The 17109-nt window shown below is 42.2% G+C and overlaps 1 protein-coding gene across 1 annotated transcript in view; it reads left to right on the top strand.

Moving 5' to 3' along the window:
* LOC104577977 (phospholipid-transporting ATPase ID) overlaps positions 1–17109 on the top strand; it is a 68458-nt gene that overhangs the window by 15115 nt on the left and 36234 nt on the right. The window contains exons 3-6 of the mRNA XM_088526707.1: positions 2269–2327; positions 12228–12341; positions 14477–14575; positions 15637–15698. Of these exons, the coding sequence (XP_088382833.1) occupies positions 2269–2327; positions 12228–12341; positions 14477–14575; positions 15637–15698 (334 nt within the window). The remainder of the gene's footprint in view (positions 1–2268; positions 2328–12227; positions 12342–14476; positions 14576–15636; positions 15699–17109) is intronic.

Genomic DNA, 17109 nt, shown 5'->3' with positions numbered 1-17109 from the left:
TCAGTAGATATGGAGACCTGGTAACTAATATCTCAGGGGAAGGAAATCTGGGGTGGCAGGGGTAATTATGTATGTCATCCCCTTAAAAAAATTATATTATGAGAATTAGTGCAAGCTATCATTTTGCAGATAAAGCTTCAGAAGGATGAATAAAATGGCCAAATCACAAGCTTTTCATTCACCTCAGACAGGGGAAGGATGCCTATAGAATTTGAACAGCAGACTTCTTTATCCAGGACAAACTGTGTGGCAAAGGCACAAAGTGATAAGAAGCTCTCAAGGGCATAGAGGGCAATAAAAGTCGTTCTGTAACCATTGGGTTCTCTAGGGTACTGTAACTCTTCTAGTAAGAGGGAGATCAATGAAGACTTACATCTGCTAGTCAGTAAAAAAACTCTGCAAAAAAATGAAAACTGCTCTTTTTTTTTTTCTGTAAGTCAAACATTTAATAGTCTAACACATTTCTTTCCAGCAGTGCAGGGGGAGGGAGATTTTTGGCTGAAACAGAGAAGAAAAAGATCATTTGGGCAAGGTAGATGTATTTCCATTGGTTTCACTGGGCAAAGTTAATTGTGTGGTGAGAGAACTGCCTGGAGCTATATTGTCTTTAGGAGATTTTAGAGAACAGACAGGCAAAGTTCAGAAGACTGAGAAAAGAGCGAAAGAGCTTTCTAGGACATATATCTTGAAACGAGGGGGAAAAGAAAAGCTGTGCTATTATAGATGTATTAGCTTTGCTTCTTTGGTAAATGTTGAAGCAGTCAAACAAACCACTTCAAAGTAGCTGGGGAAAGAAGAGATGATTAACAGTCAGCAGTTCAGAAAAACTCCATTAAGGCAAAATTAATTCTGTATTAGTGGCAGGCCCTAGGGCTAGGGAAGAAGCCATAGACAGCTGTCATGTATCTTGCGAGACATGCTCAAGATGAGATCACCACAGAGTGCCAAAATTTTAGAAAAAAAATACACTGACAATAGTTATCAATGATTCATTATCAAATTCATGGGACTCATCAGGGATGTACCCTAGATCTAGTATTCGATATTTTTTTCTCCAACTTGTCTGGTAGAATAAAGAACACATTTAATGAATCTGCAAATGCACAACCCTGGCAGGAACTGCAAGCATCCTGAAAGAAAGATAGTAGCTACAAAATGCGAAAAGATACTATTAGAATTGTTGGAGAAATAGTAAAAAAAAAAAAAAAAAAAAAGGAAAAAAAAAAGATGCAGTTCAATAAGGGCAAATGTAGGATTTGCATATCCTGATGAGGCACTGGCTCTGCCAAAAAGAATCTGAAATTATATTGGATCATATTCTGGAACACTGTCAGATGATTCCTGGTGGTGCTAAAGGATATTAAGCCATGGAGAACAGTAAGAGCAATGCCAGTTCTGACTAACTGGCCCAATAAGAAGCAACTGAACAAACTGGATTTGTTTAGCCTAGGGAAGAGAAGTCTAGTGTGTGGCATAGTAGTTTCAAATATGTAATAAATTCATTTCTACTGTGTCCTTGGGAAGCACTACATGGAATTGCAATCTAAAGAAGAGCAGAAGAGCATTTTCCATCATCCTAGGTCAATTGAATTGAATAATGACTTTTGTGTTAGAGAATGTGGAGAAGCGTCCCCATAGTAAGGACACTGCCATTCTGGAATAGATCTCAAGAAGAGACCTCAAGGAGCTTTCTGGGACATTTATTGAGACTGACAGACACAACTCTGCCTTGGGGAATAGGTTTGATGACCTCCTGAAATCCTGTCCGGTGGTCCTGGATTTTTGTGCTTGTGGTGGTGGTAATGTCCTGTCTACAGGATGATGCTAGAACATACGTGTGTTTTGCATGGAGAGCGCTAGCATAGGCTCACAGCAACAGAGAGACTTCAGGGGAAGAGGTGGAGCCGAGCAGAGGTTTCAAGCACTGCAAGTTAAGTGATAATTCTTGCCCAGGGGAACTAATAGTACAGGTGAGCTACCTGCTAAAGTAGGGCTGCCAGTGCAGCCAAATGTGTGTTTGTGGGAGAGCTGGAGTATGGGCTGACATCATTGCTACTGTAGTAGTTCATAGCGCTGCTCTGTCAGTGCTGCCAGCCTCTTCAGTCCCTTCAGACTAGCCATTTTGCACAGATTATCCATGATAGTACGTCGTTGTAGATCTTTTTTCCTTTTCTGCTCCTTCATTCCTGTCTATGTGGAATTTGCTTGTATTTAAGCATGTTATCAGTTCTTGCTCTGCAGGTCTGATATGTTTTTTCTTCTCTACAGAGGAAGAGAGACAACTTCAAGCAAACAACCGGGACTTCAATCTACAATTTCAATATGCTGTAAGTTACCAGTGTGCATTGTTTAATACAGTTGTAATCACAGATGTGGTCACATCTGCTTCATGTCTTCACACTGGGAGGATCTTTCCCTTCGTGTTCATTTTGTTGTTTCAACTGGTTCACATCGGCACATCCTAGATATGTCTCTGTAAGCAGAGGCCTGAAGTCTGCTCTTTCCAATGAAGATTATTTCTCTGGGCTTCACGGGAAGACCTGGACTTTGTGTGTTGTTGTATCCTGTGAGAAGATAATGGGAAGCAGAGAACGTATCAGAGAGATGTTTCATTACTGAACCAGGCATAGGGAGATCTGTGTTTGGAGTCAGCCCTGCAAGGAGCAATTCAAAGAGCTCTAATTCTGGAAGAGTATACCAGAATAACTTTACCGACTTCTAGAAAATTATGCAAGTCAAAGTGTTTGCGGGATCAGGCTTTAAGGCCTTTCAAAAACGGAACCTGCCTGGAAATTTTTTGTTGAAAATATGGCTTCATTTAAAATAAAACGTGAAAGGAAATGTGTCAGTTCCTCAGCTCTTGCAGTGAAATCCTCTCTGGCAGGAAGGTTTTGATTCTGGCCTTCATGGATTCCTGCCAGCTTTTACTTCCAGCTCCTTAACAGCCTGCTTGGGTTCACACTGTGCCACGACTGCACTAAGCACCGTTACACAGCCTGGCTGTGGCACAGGTCTACCTAGCCCTCATGCCAGGCAGCCCTGTGGGCAAATTGATTTCTGAAGCTTGGGGACCAATTGCTGAAGCTGTGCATATGGGAGGGCAGCTCAGCTGGTGGGCCTGTGCGTCTCAGCTGTAAGGTGATCTCTGTTGAGGTATCCTGGAGTTACATGCATTTGAAGCCTTTGTAACTACTAACTGACACTGAAATGAGTATTGTGCCGCTCTGAATTCCAGTGGTGAAACTCATCATTCAGTTTTACTCAGGAGCTCCTTCTAATCATTTTGTTTTAGGAACATCAGAAGTGATTTTCAGATTTCAGGACTGAAACAATACAAAATTCAAGAACATTTAAATTTTTCATGAGGTCGAAATTCTCCCTTGCCACAAGCTTTGACTATAGATCTTATTGTAGCTGATCAGTTGGCAAAATGAACCGGACCCTTTTCAGTGATCACTTTTCATCCATGAATAATCCTACACAGATAGAGTCTTCATAGGTGCGGAGCTGCTGCACAGGTACTGCATATGAAATGCCTTGCAAATGCCTTGCAGAGTGGGCCAGGGAAGTAGGAGGGAGAGGTACAACAATCTCAGGGCACAGAGGGAAAGCGAGAAGCTATTCTTGTCCTGAGTCTGTCTTTGTGAAAAGACATCATAAAACTGATTTTGCATGTCACTGCTTCCTGTCCATGAATTTGCAAATAGCCAAAGTCAAAGAGAGGGCACTGAGAGCTCTGGAGAGTGTCCACAAAAATCTCTTGGTTAGATGTGAAAGTGCAGTCAGCTCAGTATGATCTGTTAGAATTTGGCAGTGAGTTTCTGTTAACCAACCCCTCATATTAGTCAATTTTGTCTCATGATTTCTGGAACCCAGTATATTCTAGAATCCTGGAACCCAGGATATTCTAGAAGGCTTTCTGTAAAAAGCCACGTCCTGAGGTGATGTCTGAGTGGTGTGGTACTAAAAAACTGTCCTTAAGTGATGATGCAAGCACTATGCTGGTCTGCTTATTTCCAGCAAGTCTTGATAACTCAGGTCACATTTATGAAACCCGCCTTAACATGGTGTTTGAAAAGGAACTAATCTTGCTTAAAATTACTTAGGAGACCACACATTATGGATTATTGCATACCTCTGGAAACACCTCGAAAGGGAGATCCTCCTTTCCCCTTCCCATCAGCATATGTATGATGCTCCTGAAAGTTAGCTCTCCTTGTCCTGTAGTCTGATGAAGGATGAAATTTGGGCCCCTTCCTCACTGTCATATAGGTCCAAATGTAGTAAGGTTGCACTGCTAAACACTAGGATGTGGTCTAGTGACTCCATACCTGCCCCGGGCTGCTGAAGCACAGCAGCTATTATGGGCAGTTGGCTCTCAGTGTGCTGGCGTTTTCTGGTCATCATAATTTCTGTCTCCTGCAGCTGCAGTCCTCCCTGCCCAGGTCATCTTCCCACCTGTATCTATTTAATTGACATATGTACAAGGGGACAACGGAAGAGTTCGGGTTGCCTATGCTTCATTGTGATGCTCGGCTCTTCAGGCCAGGAGAATCTGTTTGCATGGAGAACTGCATAGGTGATTGGAGTCTTCTTCATAGGGACCAGGAGGAGGACAGTTGTCACTCAGCTTTGGTCCCACAACAGGCAGATCAGTCCCTAGGTTGAGAGTCTTGTCCCAAGGCAGGATTGTCCTCTTGTTCCAGGAAGCTTGTACTGTATAGTTATTTCCAGATAGATAAAAGGGGCATAAGGCAGAAACTGGAAAGAAACACAGTAAGGTAACAAAGCTTAGAAAGTGTTTTAGATTGTGTAAACCACAGAGGTGAGGTTCACTTTACTCGGTAATTTAAGGCTTTGTTAGCTCCAAAACCTATAGAACAGGTTCTTGTAACAAAGGTAGTTGAGAGAATAAATATTTCTTCAGAGGGAAGCAGTTGTTGAGAAAGGCCAATTAAAAAAAAAAAAGGAAAATGCAAATAGAGGTTTTTCTTACTGTTGCTGCCAGGCTGTATGTCGCAGCTGGTGTACAGGTTTGAGCCCTTCACTAAAAGGAGAGTTTCTTTTATGTTGGCATACATCAAAAGTGCAGAAATGCTTTGTCCTGGTTTAGGCCCAGTAAGAACAAGGAAGTGGGAACATAGAATCAGAGGTGGGTGTGTGGCCCTGGGTAGTTTGTGGTTATCCTTCCTTCATGGTGCAAAGTCTACAGGTTATTTGAAACGGAAGAAGTGAGGAGCTGAGAAAATCTATTGTTTGTGGAGCATAACATCATTACAGGTTACAGAAAGTTGGCCTTCCTGATATGAAGCAAGAGTCCTGAATATTCTCAAATAAGCTTTGCAGAAACATGATGCTGCACTGTGTCTGCTAGTTGATGTAAGGGAGTGTTCAGATCCATCATGCTTGGGCTTGTGGAAGACTTCGGAAAGCACATTCCCTTCCAGAGTTGATCAGAACTCACAAAGAGAGCTCATACTTCAGCGTGTTGCTGTGATACTGCTCCAGCCTGAAATTGCTGAGCAGTGGCAGGAGAGGAGGGTTAGACAGTGTGGGGGAGGCTGGGCTGGTGAGGTAAAGAAGAAGGCAGGATTTGCACATAGTGGAAATCCTCTTAGTGCACAGGCCTCAAGGGGAGGCAGTGGTTCTCAGAGGGTGAGCTGAAGTGTGTCTCCATGAACAGAGTGGTATGAAATATGTCATACAGGCGGACTGGAAGATTGGGGTCATCTCAGCCATCTGCGTGAGTGGAAACAGTGCACGCTGAGAATAAGATGAAGACGTGTTTCATATCCAAAGAAGCACAATGCCCCTTCCACAAATCTTCTGATAATGGTGATTAAGGAACAGGAGGTGCCTGTGGTTAAGGGCAGCAACTATAAGGGATCTTCTGGGAGCACTTTGGTAGGTCAGGATTTAGTTGGACTTACATGAAATCATTGGTATATGCTGAAACTGGAGCTTTCAGACTGGTCCAGCCTCAAACATCCTTGGCTTTACTCTGCATAGCAAGAATGCAATAGCTTAGAAAAATAAATTTGATCTTAAAGCAAAGAAGTGCTGTGCAGTTAGCTGGAAGGACTGACTGTGAAGGTATGTGCTACTCTCTAGCCCCAAGAAACTTAGCAATGAGTTAGAAACCAAGTGTGACTGAGACATGTGCAAAGGCACTTACTTCAGCACAGAAATGGATTTGAGATTGGTCTGCAAAAATGAAAGGTCAATTCCAAATCTGTATTTATTCACACTGTAAGACAGGCAGATTCTCCCGAACCTCAGTAAGAGATTTGTCTGAGTAAAGACTGAAAGAAAGTGAGGAGCAGGGTGCCATATGGTCTAGTGAGATTTAAGGAGTATAATTAAGATTTTTATGTAGCACAATTCAGTGTGGTCATTCTGTCCCCAACACCGCTGCAGTGGCAACTGCTCCAGTGTGAATCCAGCATGATGATCCTCATTTGTACCTCACTATCTACAGACATTCTGGAGAAGAAAATCTCTTCTGAAGATTTTTCATGTTTCCTCTGATTTACATTCTCTTCTATTTCTTCAGTTTCATGGTGGAATTCAGCACAGCTGCAGTAGGACGTCACGAAGGGCTGCAAAAACAACTTTGAATTTGGCTTTCAGACAATAGGAGAGGAAATGCAAGGCCCATGAGTCAAAGACAAACTTCATCTTGGATCAGGATCTAGGGTCAAACTATCATCCTTTCTGCAGGGCCAGCAGTGAGGGGGCTGTTTGGACGCTGTTTTTATTTTCCTTGGTCACCTGATAAACTCACTAGTAGAATAGGAGGGATTCTTAAAACTTTCTGCTAACTGGCTGCTAGTGGCCTAGGCTGGAGCAGCAGCTGGGATCTCATCTCTTTGAAATAATGAGAGCAAGGAGCTCAGACAGTGCACTCAGACTCAACTCCCTTTTCCTGTACTCTGATTGAAAAGGATGTCATCATGGGGGTCATCCTCCGAGACCCTGTCAGTGTGGTCGATGGCAGCAATTTGATCCCGTACTGAAGCTGCAAATGCTTCTCAGTGTTCCTGAAGCCCAAGGCTAAGGGGAAGATTGCATAACCATGTGAAAAGTGATCTGGGTAATTCTTGAATGAATAGCTAGAGCAGCAGGGAGATGTTACCTGGAGCAATCTGAACAGCAGCTGCACTGGGAAATCACTGCCAAAAAGCAGCAAGGGCAAGGCTGCTGCGTGAGAGGGGACAAGCTGGGTCCTGAGGATGACTCCAGGGCAAGTAGCACTCTCCGTGACCAGGGCACAATCTGCAGCATCTGATCAAGGTGGGCAGGGCAGGTGGCTGGTGGGAGGGTTCATCCTTATAGTCTCAGGCAAAGTGAAGCGATAAACAGTGTCCAGCGTCCATTCTGGGAGTGACAATGTGACACCAGGCAAGTGATGTCACCCCCTTCTACCTCTATACTTTCCTCTGCTCCAGTAGGGTAAGAGTACCCACCACAGGTGTGACCTACTGATAAACACTTCTGCAATGGGATGATTCATCTGAAAGGAATGGCATAGGAAGCAAATCCCAGTGAATATATTTTCCTAGAGGTTTTCCTGGAATGCCCAATTAATGGTTATATTCTGAAATTCTTTATGCTATTGCTGCCAAGAGGCAAAGGGGTTCAAAGGGTTGTTTATGTAACAAATTCCCAAAACTGTTAATAAAAAAGAGGAAAAAAGAAAGGAGTGTAGGTTGGATATGAATCTTTCTATTGCTCGTGTAATGCCAGTCTTTTGTTTCTGGGAACAAGGATAAAATCTTTACAGGGACCAGATGAATCCCCACTGACTTCCTATAGGCTTTTCTCCCTCTTGAGTTGGGCTTATAGTCAAACAAGACTGTGCTGCCTATGGCAGTTGCGTGCTCTCAAGTCGCACTGCTGCTGTTAAACAAAATGTCATTGCAATGAGCTCCAGCATTTGCCTTCCAGGGCTTTATCAAAGCCCCTGGGAAGGCTGTTGCTGTTTCTCAGCTGCTTTGCTGGCTTGTACCTCATGCTACACTGGCACCAGTGCAACTGGCAGGTGTCACGGCACAACACCTCTCCGCGGAACAGCCAGGTTTGCTGTGGGGTTTGTGCAGCTGTGAGCAACTAACATGTCGCTGATTTGGGAATATAAATTCAGACAGGTAGCTGCTCTCCTACCCGCTGTACCTGTCCTGTCTGAGTGTCACCCGGTAGCCCCTGTAACCTGACCACAGAGGCAGCCATGTGTCCTGTATCCAGTGGCTTTTATTGGGAGGAGGGTGTTTGTTCAAGGAACAAAGGTAGGAACCATCTGCTGAGCGGTTCCCTGTGCTCTCACGTCACCGTCACAGGCAAGATTCTGTGAACACCCCCGAAGCAACAGCTCATCAGCCTGAGCTGCACTTGTTTAACTGTGGTGCTCTCAGCGCTATTCTTAGGGACAGCATTTTGGTGGTGTCACACTTCCAGGAGGTGTGAATCTAGCCCCTGAAAAGAGCAGATTAGAATAATCCATCACCCATAGACAGTGCTGTTCTTGTGTCAAGCTTTGCATCTGTAGATCGTGAAACCAAAGGTTGGTATCCACTGTCACTCCTACTGACTTGGGAGACAGGCACACACTGAGGATGGATCCAGAGTCACAGAGGAAGTCTAGGGTAGAGCTGAGAATACATGTAAATACATGTAAAGCTCCTGATTCCCGCCTTTGTACATGGCTCATAGGTCTGCTTTCCTTAATGTTTGATTTTTGTAATTCTGTAGGAGAAGGAGATGCTCGTATAAGTCCACGTGGTACTTAATTGCTTCTTCCAAAATATTCCCCCTCCATCACTTTTCTCACATGGGTGTCTCCTCCAGCAAAGACAGAACATGGGGGCGATGAGGAGAGTATTGCATTAGAGGCATTGGTTATAAAATTATGGCTGCATATGGGCTATTTAACACACTGCAGTGCTGCACGTTTCCTTGGTACTCCTCCTGTCCCAGAATAAGGTTCTTGTACATATGTAAACGAGTAAAAGGTCATGATGGCATCAGGAAGTGGGCTAAGATGAGGAGCAGTAGCTGCCTGAGGTTTCCCTCTATCGACCAAGAGCCTGGGCTGTCAGAGCACGCAATCGTGGTGTACGGCATGAAAACAGAAGTGATTTCTTACAGAGCATTTCAACTGTATCCTCAAAATGGGAATTCAGAGCCTTGAAGTAGAAAGACTCAAGTTTTCCCTAGCTTGCTTTTAATCATTTAGTATTTGCATTCCCATAGCCCTTAAAGGCCGTGGACAAGTTTACTTGTTGAATTATAAATTTGCAAACTGATTTTTTTTTTCTTTTGGTGCTTGCTTTTAATTACAGATTATGGAGCAGTTAGACAGTCATGAACTGGCTACCTGTCCCCACTCTCTGCTCTGTAGTGGCCCAGGATCCCAAAAGAGAGAGTCTGACAAACAATATCATGAACTTGAACTTCTATGAAGAAAATGTTGGATAGCCTGGTCCTTATTAAGCATTTGGAAGCTGTTATGTTTGGGGTTTTTAACATGCTTAATGACAATAGGAAACAGAATGAATGGCTCTGGTTCATTCAGTGGTTTTCTTGACATAATTAATGGTCTGAAATAGAAGGCAGGAATTGAAATAAACCACTCCCGTTCTTTTCCTATCCACTTCTGAGATTCTGCAGACAAAGTCCTTCAAACTTTGTGTGAGTGTTTATGAGCAGTTTTTCTCACATTGTATGTGGCTGTCTCCAAAACCTGATGATGTATGAATGTCAGGTCTTCTGTATGTACTTTTTTCCTGTCTTCTCTTTTTGAAGTAAGTTACGGTGATATTCTTCTTCAGATTAGCAGGGAAGAAGCCTCTTCAGCTCCATGTTTTATTAAAAAATCTTCCAGACTTTGTGTCCACTGGGCACTGACTTGTCAGGCAAATTCTTTTACTCTTTACAGTTTATGTTTGTAGAGGATGCTGCTATTTCATTGCTTGTGTTTTAGCAGTGTCTGTGGAGCCTATATGCAGCACATATTAGGAACTTTGAAATAAAATTTAAAGATGTTTGGTGACATTTGCTAACATTTAGATCACAGGCAGAGGTAACTACACCCAGAGACAGCTACGTGATGCCAAGAAATAATAAGCAAAATTATTTAAATGATGATAGGCAAAATTATTTAAATGATGATCACTGGTAAGCATCTCTTCTTTCTGGATTGTGGTCAGCTGGAGGACTTCATCAGTTCTTCCGTTGCTGTTGTCCTAGAGGCTTATTGACTGGCTTGTACAAAAGGTTAATACATCAAATTAATGATGAAGATTTTTCTACTTTGTGTCTGGACACAGCCAGGAATCCAGTAGCTGTCTGAAATGGAATAGCTTCCCCTGTGCACCCCTCATGGTTGTCATGTTGAATAATTACTTGATTGGCTTACACAGTTGGTTTAATGATAGAAATAGGCTGATGTGAGCCAGCAGCTGAGTAGAGATCCTGGACTAATGCGTGGATGGGAAGTGGTCTGTAGTTTGTATTTAGTAGCTTGTGTATTCAGAGTTTAGGTCCATCCCAGTTTTCCAATCTCTAAAGGTTATTGCAATACTGCAGTCTTGCAGCCTGCAGTCTTGATGTGCATAGAAGTGCACTGCACAGTATCTGCCTCTCTCTGCTCTCACACCTTAGATTCCCCTGAGAGGGCTAAATGAGCCTTTCTGCAGAGCTGCTCTGGGTTAATTTTAGATATGTTGGCAATAGCTTGCATACACATTTCCATGACTAAACATGGGTGAGTATTTGATAAATTTCCTACCAAAAGAAAATCTAGCACACTTGAACAGAGGTGAGGAGGCAAGTTAGTTGCCCTTCCACTGGAACACTGAGAAAAGCATGTATGAAAAGATGTCCTCAGGTCAAGGAAGACACCTGTGGGCCACATTTTCCTCTCCAGCTGTGTATAGCTCTTTCCGTCCTTGTAGTCATGACTCTGTGCTCATACTATGCCTCCATCTTTGCTCAGTTTATCACTTCGTACTTTGTTATGCCCTTAAGACTTCGTATTTTAACCACCCTGCAGACGAGACCTATTGATATTCCAGCTGAATGTCAAGTTTGATAACAGTAAATCTCTGGGTTGTTGCTAGATCTTCAGTCCAGGGTCCCATGTTGTTGCTACAGCCCTGAACAGTGACATCTTTGGTATACTCTGCTCTGGAAAAATAATACAGAAACTACATAAAAATAGATATTCAGATAATATAATTGCTGCTGCTTTTACTACTATGCTGCTGAGAGGCAGAGAGGGATGTGGGCTGCTCCTGCAGCTGGGTGTAGCCTAGGGCAGCTACAAAGAGCATTACAAAGCAGATACAGATCTGAACTATATATAACTAGCTGGTAGACTCAGTAGGATAGCTTGAGCCTGTCCCTCAAGTCAGTAGAATTGTATCAGAATGCCCTGAGTTTTGGGGAAGAAAATACCTGTAGTATCTATCCTTGTCCTTTCCTCTCTAGTTTGAGGAAGGCAGAAAGGGGAGTAGCTATTGCAGCTGCCTGCAATTCGAAAAGGAAAGCAGAAATAGGGAACGAAGTTGCAGCTTGCCTGCAGAAGTCCTGAGTGCTTGTATCAGTGGCTCTTTGCACAACACCGCGTTCAAGTGATCTTTATGGAACAGAAACAAGCAGCCTCCTCAAGTTGCCGTGTGAGACGCTGCTGAATCGGCTAAAAGCTTTAAGATCAGATTCAGCTCCTGGGCAGACCTATATCTCCTACATGGTTGTTGAGCTCACTGGTGCTTACAAGTCTCAGGAGAAGTTATGGGGAACTAACACAGCATTTTCTAATGCTGCTTTGTCGATGCTAGCAACAAAATGCAAACATCTGAGGTGTGTTCTGGATGCAGTTTTTAATTCTCTTTGTGTGTCTCACAAGTGAAAGAATAATAAAGGTAAAATATATCAGTATTTCACCAGTATAAGCATATATTAGTATAAGTAAATATATGTACCTCTATCTATCTGGAATTGCACTGATATAAACTGCACATCAGGTTTTTACCAATTCCACGAGGAATTCTGTCTGTTTATCCAAACTCAGCATGACTGTATTGGGGAAAGGAAATGTTTTGTGAGCTGCTGCTGGAAACAATGCTATTGCTAAATATAAGCAAGTAAAAACACAGTTGAAATGGGTTGTGCTGTAACTTTTGTTTCCTGTTTTACCAATTCTATTTTTTGCCTTTCTTTCCCTACAGAGCAATTCAATTAAAACTTCGAAATACAACTTCTTCACTTTCCTGCCTCTCAACCTGTTTGAGCAGTTTCAGCGAATAGCCAATGCTTACTTTCTTTTCTTGCTGATTTTGCAGGTATGAATTCACTGTGCTATTTCTAACCAATTGTGTTGTCTGTTATCAAAGGCTGGGTATGTCTTGCTAATTGTAATGAAGTGCTAGCTGTATGCCTGTGAGGGATGAGCATCTTAGCAAAGCCTTAAACTGGATAGAAAGTAGATCAGGAAAAACAATTTCCTCCATTACTTTGGGTATGATGGTTTGAACTAAATGAAAAAATTTAATTAATGTTTCCAACAAGTTTTGTGCATTTTTCATACCCTGTCCTACTACACCTTTATGTCTACATCTGAAGAAGAACAAATTTGCCCTGAAAAGGAAGGAGTTAACATCAGAAAGACTGACAGTTGCACCTAGTTTGCCTGGAGCCGAATATTGTTCTCTGCTCGGTGGGGAGAGAAAGGTCTCTAAAATGGAGCATGTCTAACAGTGGCAGCGCTCGTGAACCCTCCGGCTCGCAATGGCACGGTTGCACTTTGCCCAGTCCTGATGATAATAGTACTGTTTCTGAAGCTGAGCATATCAGAGAAATTGCTATCAGTATTTCTGCCCTTTTGAACTTTGCTAGAATATGGATAAAAGCTGTATGCGTTGTAATTTCTGAGTGATATTGCAATACACGTTATCAAAAGATAGTTTAGTTTTTAATATATGACAGTATAATATTGTAAATTTGATCATTTCAGTGCAAACAAGTTTCCAAAACAGCCTTTTCCAAACCATCTTTTTCTCGCTTAGCTCCAAAATGTGCAGGACAAATTTTGTTAAGGCTAGAGCAAACTATACACAATCTTCTTTGCTTATTTGCAGAGCCCCAAATTCAGAAATTTCAGCTCACGTGTATATTTTGCAAGAAATTAGTGTATAGTAAAAAACGTATTTTCATCTAAGCTGGGAGTCCTGTTCCTGTGTTGTACTGCACTCTAGCTGTTTGTCAAATTTACAGTATTTCAAGCTATTAAATTCCTCAACTGTGTCTTTTGCTGAACCATTTAGAAGGTACTATATTTTAAAATATATAGCTTTTCTGCCTCATTTATCAAAGTAGGCTAGGGTGGATAGTTATCAGTCATTTATCAAATGACTCCATTTAAGTTTGTCCCTTGTCCTGCTGCTCCCTTGTCTGCGTTGAGAGAATCTCTGCCTACATCCGTAGCAGCTTTGATAGGCTGGTCATGAGAACTTTGCCTCCTGCTCCATAGGCACAGCCTAGTGAGATGTGTTGCCCCACTTAGGGGACAATATAGCAATTACGTGGCTTTGCACCCTCCATAGCTACCTAGGGCTGTTCTTGGCTCTACACATCATTGCCCCTGCCTGGATTTGCTGGTGCTTGCAGGATCTCGACTATGGCAGTGGAGCAGGAGTGATCCCAAAAAAACGGCTCTCCAGTCTTAAGAATGTAGCTCTTCTAGTGGCAGATGTGTCGCTTTTGATCATTCCCATTGAGTTGATGCTGCCCAAATGCATTCTAATGGACATAATGATGCTGGAGTCACACTGCTTCCATCATTAGTGCTGGTTTTCCAGAGGAAGGGAGGAACTACGCTGGGATAAGGCACTTTTGTATCAGTGACCGCAAAAGGGCTTTCTCAGTTCTTATATCCTCACACTAGCAAAAATATGGGAAGCAAGAATGCCTTTGTGCATCTAGCAGGGGCAAGATTAGTCCTAGCAACAGCTGCCTGTTGTTTATTGACATGACGTTTTCTTCAGCAAAATAAGAAGAGTTACAGAAAGAAAAATAGAAGCATCTAAAGGGTCTGCAGATCAGGCCTTGTTCAGATAGCTGTGTCTCTCTTGCCAGGCTTGCCCATGTCAGGGTCTCCAGCAAAAATCGGCTGGGGAATTTTTAATTCTAGTGGTACACACAAGGGACACCAATCCATTGCATTTCCTGAATGCTCATTTTTTATATCCTGAATTAGAGCTTGTCTTGTAAGCAAAGCATCATGTCTCTGGTTCTTCCACTTCGTGGGGTGACATGTAAGTGACAGGACAGCATTTCTGTCTTTATTCTGTACTCAGATATTGTAGAAAAATATGGTGTGTAGCTTCCCCAAAATACAGTGTTTTATTTCCTTCTTTTTACTGAACTGACAGGAAACTTCACAACCCAGATCTCTCCTTTTTTTTTTTCTCTGCTGCAGCTGATTCCTCAGGTTTCCTCATTGTCCTGGTTTACGACAGTGGTGCCCCTAGTGCTGGTGCTGGCAGTATCAGGAGTCAAGGATGCCATCGATGATTTCGTAAGATTGCTGTCCTGTACTTCGGAGTTTGCCCAATATTCTTTAGGCCTATGACTAAAGCAAACTGTTGAACACAAACACAGCCAGTGGCATGGAGTTGGAGAATTGGTCTGTGGCCAAGACGAGTCTGAGATTAGATTCCAAACCTGTATACTTCCTTATCTAAAAAGGAGCCAGAATTTTCAAATTTCTAAAATTCCAAATGGCAACCCAGCAGCTCCATTGGTTTTCTCTGGAACTGGTTAATCTGTATGAAAATGTGATAGAAATAACCTGAATACATGCACAGGAGCCTATTCTTAGGCTTCCACTTCAGAAACTCATTCTCTGCCATCTAGGTCCTATGCATATATGTGTGGGGAGCATCCTGCTAGAAAAGCACATTTGGTAGAAATTATATATACAACTCTGTGTGATTTTTCAGACTTGCCCGACCTTGCCTGAAATTTGCTCCCATCAAAGCCAAGAGTAAAAGTTCCATTGACTTCACTGAGTAATATTAGGCCAAAGCTGAGCTTAGCATTTGATTTTGTCTGCCTTTTTTTTTTTTAAATACATCTGATGCCCTAGCTGGATCTGTGGGGCCTCAGTGCCATTTTGCATATAGGCAGACAGAGACATTATTGCGGAGTATAAGTGGTCAGGGATGGTGAGGAGCTCTCCCAGGAAACAATACCAGAACATTTCTGGCCACTTTCCATATCAGAACAGCGGAATGGATTTCTCTGGATTCTTTATCCACAGAACTGTGATGGGGCAGACCAACCTCGATGGAGTCAGGACTGTGCTGAGTGACATACAAGACCCACTCTCCTTCCCCCCTCTAAGAGCAAGCCCAATGTCATCTTCCTATCTGCAGTCCAGTTATGCCATTTCCTACTAGCTAAACACCAGCTCAACTGAGATTGAGCTACAACTTTAATCTGTCTTAGTATTTATGCCTATAGTGTCAATGTCATTTATGCCAGTTGGGTGACACATAAAATGTTAATGTACTGCCTAAAGTTGTTGTATGCTTGATTTCCTGGAAGTGTTTTTTGATATGCTGATCAACTTTTCAGAATCGACACAAAAGTGACAACCATGTCAACAACCGTCCTGTCCAGGTGCTGATCAATGGCATGTAAGTCCTGTCTCTTGTCATTTCAACTGAATATTTACCACTGGGAAGAGCTTTTTGTTGCTATTTTGTGTGTCCGAAAGATTCTCCAAAGCACTAACTTCCCAAAGAGCCCTAAGCAATATAAATTGAAATCTTCTTTCACTGTGTTTTTTTCACAGTGCTCAGGGGCATCCTAGACTACTCTATCTGATTAATGTATCCAAAAGACAGTATCACATTTGATACAGATATTACAGCTTTGCCCCTGCAAATTAAAAAAAGTAAACTATTTATTTTCTGTTATGGATATCTTTTTAAATAAATGATACCTTGAGCGTATCATATTATTTTACTCTTTATCCTAGAGATGCCAAGCACGTCCATTTGTGTTTATTTCTGAGCCAAGCAGAGCTACACATAATCAACAAGTGATTTTAGATGAAAAAAAACATGAGTCACTTTTCCATGCATGTTGTAATACTTTAAGTGTGTCTACTTATGCATGAAATGCTTCTGCCTTAGAGGTATTCAAGACATTTCAGCTGTGTGTTTTAGGCATTGTATTGCTAGCGCTGTTTTTCCCTTCAGGAAAAAAAAAAAAAAAAAACAGAATCTTTGACTTTTGTGGCAGACAGACGAGCTCTGTACTTGCAAATCCGTGGAGTCCAAGTGTCCATGAGACCCAGCTGTTGACAGCTGTGAAGTCCCTGGTGACTCTGATATTTTTTTCCTGTGCTATAGATAGCAGTATATTGTGTAAACTCCAACAGATGCTTGAACAGTTAAAAATATAACTGGAAACCGAAGAATAGGAACATACTTCTTGTGTTTTTAGCTAAGTAAGCCAGTCTCTTAGTTTACTGTGTATTAGTTACTGTGTCTACTGAACACTTATATTGAAATACAAATTTGCTAATATTCTGTCTGTTTCAAAAAAAAAAAAAACAAGAAACCAGATCCTGCCCAACTCTGACTTAAATAAGAAAGGGCTGAAATGAACTCAAGCTTGAATCCCAGCACTATTTTGAAATAACTCCTTTTATTTTTCATCTCTAAGTTTTTTCAGATGCAACTAACATGATTTGGTTGGGTTGACACGCCATTTAATTGGACGTCTTTATTAGCACCGCAAAGGCCATTGCAGACACTGGCTTAACCAGCTGCAGCACTTCTGACTGCAAGTCCCTCAGAGTCAGAACTGCAGCTCTGGCCCTTAATCCGACTTAGAAAAACTATCATACCTGGCAATTTTCCCAGACTTTTGGAATATCTATTACAATGAAGAAGAGAGTTGCTTATAAGCCAGTGTGGCTCCTCACAGAAAGGAGTAATCAGTCCAGACAAGATAGTGCATATGGATTGTGTCGCTGTTGTGGGGCTGGTTTCAACCTTGCCTGTGTCGCTTACACATGCAAGGTTATTACCTGTGGTG

Source organism: Tinamus guttatus, unplaced genomic scaffold (assembly GCF_059628265.1).
Source record: "Tinamus guttatus ecotype Peru unplaced genomic scaffold, ASM5962826v1 Tinamus_guttatus_pri_ptg000253l, whole genome shotgun sequence".
NCBI lineage: Eukaryota > Metazoa > Chordata > Aves > Tinamiformes > Tinamidae > Tinamus > Tinamus guttatus.
Note: the sequence above shows the minus strand (reverse complement) of the source record. Positions and strands in the feature narration are given on the sequence as shown.